The 9418-nt window shown below is 43.3% G+C and overlaps 1 protein-coding gene across 2 annotated transcripts in view; it reads left to right on the top strand.

Annotated features, from left to right (window-relative positions):
* Positions 1–6614, top strand: part of cib2 (calcium and integrin binding family member 2) — a 194200-nt gene extending 187586 nt beyond the window's left edge. For both annotated transcript variants that reach the window (XM_043680152.1, XM_043680151.1), the window contains one exon: positions 6529–6614. In XM_043680152.1, coding sequence (XP_043536087.1) covers positions 6529–6550 — 22 coding nt within the window. In that variant the 3' untranslated portion in view covers positions 6551–6614. The remainder of the gene's footprint in view (positions 1–6528) is intronic.
* The last annotated feature ends 2804 nt before the right edge of the window (positions 6615–9418 follow it).

Below are 9418 nucleotides of genomic sequence, written 5' to 3'. Positions count from 1 at the left end.
TGCAGGGATTGAGGAGGAGATGGTGCAGGGATGGGAGTGGGGTAAGGGGATGGTGCAGGGATTGAGAAGGAGATGGTGCCGGGATGGGGATCGGTGAGGGGATGTTGCCAGAATGGGATGGTTCAGGGTTTAAGGAGGGGATAGCGCAGGGATGGGGATGGGGCAGTGGATGGTGCCGGGATAGGGATCGTACGGGGATTGAGAGGAGGGGCAGGTGCCATATTTTAGAAGGAGATAGTGCAGGATTGGGGTGGGGAGGGAATGGTGCAGGGATGGAGCTGCGGGAAGGGAATGGTGCAGTGATTGGTCTAGGTGCTGGTATGGGGATATGGGGAGCAGCTAATGTGAGGAGGGGCTGGTGTGGTGATGAGGGGTTAGGGAGGGACTGATGTGTGAAGGGAAGAGGGAGGGGAGGGATGGGGAGGCAATGGTGCAGTGATGGGGAAAGGGCTGGTGTGGGATGGGGAAGGGGCTTGTGCAGAGGTGGGTTTTGGTGGAGGGTCTGCTACAGGAATAGATTAGATTAGATTCCTTACATTGTGGAAACAGGCTGTTGGGCCCAACAAGTCCACACCGACCCTTGGAAGAGTAACGCATCCAGACTCTGACTAACGCACCTAACTCTATGGGCAATTTAGAATGGCCAATTCACCCAACCTGCACATCCTTGGACTGTGGGAGGAACCCGGAGAACCAGGAGGAAACCCACGCAGACACAGGGAGAATATACAATCTGCACACACAGTCGCTCAAGGCTGGAATTGACCTGGGTCCCTGTGTGGGATGGAATGGGGAGTGGGTAGAGGGAGTGGAGGTCCCATCCTGTCAGAACCACTGGCAGTCAGAAGCCAGCAGGTCTCATATTTAGTCGTGCCACACAAAGACCATGGCTGCTGCTGGAAGGGCAACCAAGATCATGAGGCCCAGGTGACAGGAAAAGAAAGTGAAGGGTGGTTCTGGTTTTGGGGTTGGACATCAGGAGAGGGGGCCACAGCAAGTGCAGTAGAGTATCACTGTGGTCTATAGCCATGCCCTATTTCTGCACAAATCAATGTAGATCATGGGACATTCCCTACCCCACCAGGTTGACCGTCTTGTATTACTGGTTTCCAGGCTGCCACTTCCCCATCCTGCCTGGAGTGAAGATAATTGTAACCGAGTTACTCAGTAATAGGTCCCAAGTTACTCAGTAATAGGCCCCGAGTTACTTAGTAACTGGTCAAGTAAGGATCATGGGAAGGTCATACAGAACTGAGGATAAGGCTGTTCGCTCCCTGTCTGCTGACACCTTGTATTAGGCTCCCATTGAATTTAGGAGAATGTGAGGACTGTAGATGTTGGAAATCAGAGTTGAGAGTGTGGTACCTGAAAAACACAGCAGGTCAGGTAGCATCTGAGGAGCAGGAAAATCAATGTTTCGGGCAAGAACCCACATTCCTGATGAAGCGCTCTTGCCTGAAACATCAATTCTCCTGCTCCTTGGATGCTGCCTGACCTCCTGTGCTTTTCCAACACCACACTCTCGACTCCCATTGCATTTACCCCACTCTGATAGAATGATGAGGTTGGCAACTAGGAAGGTGGTAGGCTGTTGCTGGAAGGACTGGGCCAAAGCATGGAAAGATGGATCTCAGCAGGCATGTGAACCTCACATGATAACAGCCCCCCTGCACCTGGATCAATCCCAGTGGCACCAGCTCAAGAGCTTTCAGTGCTCCCTAATTGGTCTCTTTAGGGCCCCAGTTGGTGCTGTGATGGGAAGATCAACATGGGCCTTCCCACCTAGGACCTGATTCTTGAGGAGGTGAGTAGGGTGCTAGTGTTTAGGTAAACTACTATCTCACTGAATTAAACACCCTTCCTGCTTTCAAACTCAACATTGAGGAGAATTAGAGATTTCACCCTACAATCTTCTACCACCCTGTCTCCCTATGTTTTGCCCTGCTCCATGGTTTGGGTGGCACGGTGGCACAGTGGTTAGCACTGCTGCCGCATAGCGCCAGAGACCCGGGTTCAATTCCCGCTTCAGGCGACTGACTGTGTGGAGTTTGTGCGTTCTCCCCGTGTCTGCGTGGGTTTCCTTTGGGTGCTCCGGTTTCCTCCCACAGTCCAAAGATGTGCAGGTTAGGTGAATTGGCCATGCTAAATTGCCCGTAGTGTTAGGTAATAAGGGGTATGGGTGGGTTGCTCTTCGGCGGGTCGGTGTGGACTTGTTGGGCCGAAGGGCCTGTTTCCACACTGTAAGTAATCTCATCTAATCTACACCCAGCTACATCCTTCAGCCGTCCAACTCTGGCTTGTTATATGCATTCATCCTTTATGGTTAATCTATTCTGAAATGCACATGTATGCAACCCTTACGAAAACAACTCACCCATTCCAGGATATAAAAGCTAATTCCTAAATACGCCTCTCAATCAAATTATTAACCAATATTCCCATCTCCTCTCTGGTGGTTCCATCTCTGGGTTTCCACTAACCCAATTTTGTCATTTGTGGTGCAGATTTTGGGCTTTTCTTTACATTAATTAAGTTTTGCATCACAGCCATTGTTCCCAAGTCGAGTTAATGGATCTTCCATTTACCCGAACATGTTCCATAAGTTAGCCAAGGAAACACTATGGGGAGACCTCCCATTATTTAGTACCTTGTTTAGCAGCTGAATCAATTGAAAGCCAAGTGACATCTCACTCTTTCATTCCAGAAGTTCCCAAGGGCACAAATCCTCATGATAACTTACTTTGCTTTTCTAACCCAATCCTAGCCACCTCTATCTTCTCGAAAAGGAAGTTGTAACACATTTTGAATTCCCTCTTCACTGGAGACAATCAGATCCATTCAGGATATGGGAGCAGCTGCTAGAACCTTAATTTCTTAAATGATGGGAAGCCAAATAAGAAGCCAAATAATATGATTACACATAGTGGAGTGTAATCATGCCAATTTCAAATTGCAGAATTCTGTCTGAAGTGTAAAAACATTGCTGCACCCTACCTGTGCCCTGCTATTGTTTGTACAGAATGGTGTACATTACCATTCAGAGAAATACACTTGACACATTCATAATGTTTGATTGATCTACTTAGTAATGCATATTGATCCATTCATAACATATGGCTGACATATTTGTAAATACATACATATATATATATATATATAGAATCATTCATAAATAAATAATTGATCCATTCATAAATTTACACTGACCCGTTGACAATACACACTTGACCCATTTATAAATGCACATTGATTCTTTCTTAAATGTGCATTGATCCATTCAGAAATATATCACTGATCTCTTTTAACAAGTAAATATTATTTACTACTTCAAATGCTTTAGTTCTAAATAGAAAATAAAATTAGCTTGATTTTCCTGAATTCAGTACTGGTGAGTCACACTGAGATTTCTGATGGCCACTTTAACCCCACTGTAGCCCTTTTGCTCAGTTTGACATCAAGGCAGTAGTTGACTGAGTGAGGTGTCAAGGAACACTGGCAAAATTAATTGAGGGAAAACTCAATGCTGGTCTGGTTTCTATTTAGCAAAAAGGAAAATGGTTGAGGTTGCTGTAGGTCAGTCATCTCAGCTCCAGGACATTTCTACAGGAGTTCTCTACAGAAAATTGGGATTAGTGCACTTTTAATGGTAATTATATCAGTGCAGACTTGATGAACCAAAGATTCTGCACTGTACGAATCTATAAAAATATGCAGCGTCAATCTTATAAGACAAGAGCAAAGTACAACAGATGGTGGAAATCTGAAATATACAAGTAATCAGAAAATACTAGAAACACTCAGCAGTCTCTGTGGAGAGCAAAACAGAATTAATGTTTCAGATCCAGAGTCTCTATTATCTCTGATGAAGAGTCAATGACCTCTGTTTCTCTCCGCTGAACATTTCTAACACTTCCGATCTGAATTGACGCAAGCAATATCACTCCCTGCCCCTGCTCCCAAAAACAGTAATTAGACTTCTTCTGAGCCTTTCATTGCTCTTCTGTAAGAAATCCAGCAGCAGTGACCCTGGTTTGGCACAACATTAAACATGAATTACAAAGTAAAATGAGGGTAGGAATAACTTGCTGAATGAAACAAAAAAAATCCATGTTAACATAAAGCATTAATTAATAAAAATCGCCATTAAATAATGCCAAGCTTTTTTTTTATTTTTTTCAAGTTCTATTCTAAGCCTGTCAAATCTCAAATCTATTAAATTGGTTTCATCATCATTATTATCTTTACCTATCAGTGTCTTAAAACTTTTTTTAATGTCACTATTACCGAGTTATTCCCCTATTCTTAATATTTTTAATAGTTCTGTTTCATATCCTATTAATAGAAGCAATAACCATTGCAAGGCACCCCCCCACATTATTCAACCCACTTTCTCCCACCTAGCCAGTAACCATACCTTCCACCACATCTTCCAATCCTGGCCTCACTCTGGCAGTGTTCTGCGATCCAGCATTGATCTTGGGGTTCAGCCTCAGTGCATTACCAGAAGCAGCCCTTCATCCAATGGTACTACCAGCAATAAAGAGCTTCCATCCTCTGATAGACCAGAAGCTATCGGGGTGGAATTTCTCCCCTCCAGGAGTCTTAATCATGTGTGGGCCCAATGGTGCAAGTTAAGTGCCTGATCACAGGCTGTTCCTTGGAAACAACGTGAGTTCTCGTTGATTCTTCACAGGCAGGGGCCCCATATCACTGCAACAATATCCTACACAACATTTCTTATTCATTTCCAAAATATATCTTCATATTTCTTCCTCCACCTCCTTCCATTGTTATATTTCCAAGTCATTCAAAAAACTTGTTTGTCAGTGTAAAGCTCAACACAAATACTTTGCAAATTCAATAAAACCAAAGCACTCCAGATGCTGGAAATCTGAAATGTACACAGACAGTGCTGGAGAAACTCAAAAGGCCTGGGAGGATTAATGGATAGAGAAACAGAGGTAACATTTTAAGTCTGATATAAAATATGAAATTTGAAGCAGTCATATTCAACTTGAAATATTAATTGTTTTTCTCCACGGATGATGCCAGACTTGTTGAGTTTTTCCAGCACTCTGTTTTTACTTCATAAATCCAAGTTATTTTTCTTAAAATACTGATTGTTCATTAAACTAGCCTCACTGAGCAAAGGGCAATGCTATTGTGGAATGTGATGTGAACAGAAAAGCTTTAGAATCCTCTGTGACTGCCAGTCATTTCATTTTAACAAGCTAAGATATAACTCTGGGAGCCTCTGAGTAGCTTAATGGTGGCATTAACAGTGTGACTTGGCACTCTCTAATCTGCTCTGCAAGGCTGCATATATTGGATTTGTAGGAAATTGCTTTGTAAATCATTCCAGAAATTGACACTGATCCATGCTCCAAATTGGTCTGTAATGGTCTCACTGACAAGGAAATTACACAACATAGTTCTCCTGTCTGCAGACTCCTGCCCTGGTACCAAGTGTGAAGGACTCATGGTCTGTAGACCTGACTCACACACCTCCCATTGCCAGGAAAGGCTTTATGCAGTTAATTAATTTCCATACTGTGGTCTCCCACTATCCATGTGTGAAGGATGTGGGGATTGGGTGGTCACCTGCCTGAACACATTAACATTTCAAGTGAAATCTGAACACCTCATTTTAACTACACTGCAAAACCTAATGCAGAAGGTACAAACTTTATTGCAACAAATCAGAAATTGCTGGAAAAACTCAGCAGGTCAGGCAGCATCTGTGGAGAGAAAGCAGATTAACGTTTCAAGTCCAGTAATCCTTCTTCAGAACAAGGTTTATTGCAGTTAGAACAAATTAAACAAATCAAATATGATTATGTTAACATCATTACATACATCCACAGCCTTTAGGATCACTTCTTACTTCCCCCAAGAGTTCTCTTATATGTTATGACATCATAACATTATTTACTTTCATTGAGAAAAATCAGAGGTTTCCCATAGGCCTCTGGAAACTAGGTTTTAATTCCCCATCGCTGTAGTTAGTCTCAAATGTAGAATCTTCATTTTCCATCTTTCAAGTTTGAATACCTCAAATCTCCCTCCTGGTTACTTTTCCATTTCTGCCAATATTATCTGCTGGTTGCTTTCTTTGGCTACAAGACTCTGTGAAGATCACCAAAGGTTCTTCCACCAGTTTCAAACTTACAGTTTCTGTTCCCTCACAAAATACAAAGTGATATTAAGTCTTACCCTAGTTCTACAAGGTAAGAGATTAACTTAGTTTTTAATTCTGCTTACAGTGTAGTCTATATAACTATCATTTATTTAGGTTATCTTATAGTGAGCTGCAGTCACACCAGATCCAAATTGCAATTCCTACCTGGATTGATCTTTAGCGCGTTATATCTTTCAACCAGTTTTGCCTGCCTGGAATATTTTTGGGGAGGGGAGGGGAGGGGAGGGGAATGGAGAGATGCATGGGGAGAGGAATGGGATTATTTATTGACACATTCAAACCTGGAGTTCTTTATCTAGTTGTGTTTTCTCTGTGTCTCATTTCTATAGCACTTTCCACATTCGGATCTGAAGACAGGCAATGAGACAGCTACGTGGGAAATTGAGGCTAGTTTGCTCCGATCCCATGATCTGTTGGACCCTTTGATTGGATTTGCAGCCCATTTGGCCGAAGACATGAAGCCTCTGCTCCTTGTCTGTGTGACTGGGCAATGGGCTTCCTGAATTGCAGGTGAATGGAAAACCTGTCACACTCAGCTCTCAGCGATTTGACTTTTGAAGGCCTCTGGAACAAATGTTCATGGTTCTACACCTGGGCATGGTTATTCCAGAGCATCTAGCAATCTCCTGTCTCTTATATCTTTCGGAACTTACTACTGGAGGCCAAGGTGGATGAGAAAGTGAAAGGTGCAGTTTATACACACAGGAAGCACAGGAAAACTCCCTAGGGCTAAAACCTCTTTAAACAACAGTATTTTCTATCAGGACAGGCAAAGGCGCTTTATCGAGATAGCACAGAAACATTTCTATGGAGGTTTTGTAATTGCTTGCTGTCTGATGTATTAATGACAACTCAAGGTCGGTTGCTTGAAATGAGGAGACACATTCGCCTCATTCCTCCTGGTAGACATTGGTTGCCGGTGCAATCGTGCACAGACTCTGCGAGCTCCCTGGGCCTTTTGATTTTATATACTTCTCCCATGAGAAAGCCAACGGCACTCGAGAACAAAAGCAATTCTTTGCAAGATCACAATGTTATTGTTTGAGGGTCAATTTGACTTGATGTTTGCATTCTGGGAGTGGATGGGGTTGAACTGCTGAAACAGTGACCAGCACTAGGAGCAAGGAGACACCGAAGACCATTTCCTGACCAGCTATGCAATCTTCAGCATCAAACTGCATGAACTTTTCCTTCTTCCCCCTCTCCTCCTGCTGCCCCTGTCGTTTTTTATATCCTGGTATCTGATTATTGGTGCACAATGACAATCATGAGACTGTGATACAGTCCAGTAGAAGGGCTCTGCTACGAAACTGCTTGGATTTATCTGCCTCTGGGATCTCCCCATGTATTGCTTAGTTCTTCCAACCTCCACACCTCCTCCTTTTTAAAATGATTTTGCTGTTTGTTTGTTGCCCACTGATATCTCCTTTTCCAGTCTCCTGGCTCAGTGAGAGCTTCAGGATATATTTTGAAGAGATGGCTTTTCTGTTGCTTGTTGTCTTAATAAACAATTGGAAGCAAACTGGCAGCTCCAAGTGTATTCTTAGTTGGTGTTACACATTTTACTGGCATCATTAACTGTGTAGCTCACAGGAATTCTAGTACCTTCAGTTCTTCACACATTAGATATCCTGATAATGTGGCTTTTAGGGTCCATAACGTGAAGGTAAGTTACAGCAAAACTGCAAAAAAGAATTATAGCAGAACAGTGTTATAATTGGACTGTTCTAATCACCAGTTCAGAGACATTATTACACCTCCGTGATAAATGGGACATCATTTATTCAGTGTATCGTATAGGATAGTATAATCACATCATATTAGAAGAGGTCCTTAACCCCATCAAGCCTATAACACCAAAGCTTCAAATGTTCCTGTCATTTATCTAAATGATTTGGATGTGAATTTAGGAGACATGTTAGTAAGTTTGCAGGTGGCACCAAAATAGGCCGTGTAGTGAACTGCAGAGAAGATTATCTCAAAGTACAATGGAGCCTTGATCAGATGGGCCAATGGGCTGAGGAGCAGCAGACCAAGTTTAATTTCGAAAAATGTGAGATGCTGCATTTTGACAAGGCAGGACTTATACATCTATTGGTTGGGACCTGGGGGGTGTTGCCAAACAAAGAGACCTTGGAGTGCAGGTTTATAATGCCTTGAAAGTGGAGTTGCAGGTTGACAGGATAGTGAAGAAGCATTCCTGATGAAGGGCTTTTGTCCAAAACATTGATTCTCCCATTCCTCGGATGCTGCCTGACCTGCGGTGCTTTTCCGGCATCACACTCTCGACTTTACTGGTCATTACAGTGCACTGAGTAGAGGTCATGGTGCAGCTGTACAAGACATTGGTGAGGCCACTTTTAGAATATTGCATTCAGTTCTGGTTGCCCTAATATAAGAAGGTTGTTGTTAAACTTGAGAGGGTTAAGAAAATATTTAACTAAGGATGTTTGCCGTGACTAGATGGTTTGAGCTAAAGGGAGAGGCTGAATAGGCTGGGGCTTTCTTCCTTAGAGTGTCGGAGGCTGAGGGTAGTGGTTTATAAAATCATGCCGAGCATGGATTGGGTGAATAGACAAGGCTTTTTTCCTTAGGGTGAAGGAGTCCAAACCAAGAGGGGATAGGTTTAAAGTGAGAAGGGGAAAGATTTAAAAAGGACCTGAGGGGTAACGGAATGAGTTGCCAAAGGGAATGGTGGTACAATTACAGCATTTAAAAGGCATCTAGTTGAATAGGAATGGTTTAGCGGGATACGGGTCAATTTCTGGCAAATGGGACAATGAGTTGGACCAAAGGGTCTGTTCCCATGCTGTATGACTCTATGACTCTATGACTCTACAGTAATCCCACCTTCCATCACCTGACCCGAATCCTTGAGTGTTGTGACATTTCAAGACTTGAGCCCTCCTGATCCAGAGGTAGGGATACTACCAGAGCAACCAAACAATATCTCATTGGACGGTGCCGTATCAAACAGGATTCCATACAATTGATCCAAATTATAGCTGGGCTATCTTAAAACTGGTGCTGGAAGAGAACAGCAGTTCAGGCAGCATCCAAGGAGCAGTGAAATCGACGTTTCGGGCAAAAGCCCTTCATCAGGAATAAAGGCAGTGAGCCTCAAGCGTGGAGGGATAAGCTAGAGGAGGGTGGGGGTGGGGAGAAAGTAGCATAAAGTACAATGGGTGAGTGGGGGAGGGGATGAAGTCAGGGAGGAGA

Source organism: Chiloscyllium plagiosum, chromosome 40 (genome assembly GCF_004010195.1).
Source record: "Chiloscyllium plagiosum isolate BGI_BamShark_2017 chromosome 40, ASM401019v2, whole genome shotgun sequence".
NCBI classification, from domain to species: Eukaryota; Metazoa; Chordata; class Chondrichthyes; order Orectolobiformes; family Hemiscylliidae; genus Chiloscyllium; species Chiloscyllium plagiosum.
This window is presented reverse-complemented; position numbering and strand designations above follow the sequence as displayed.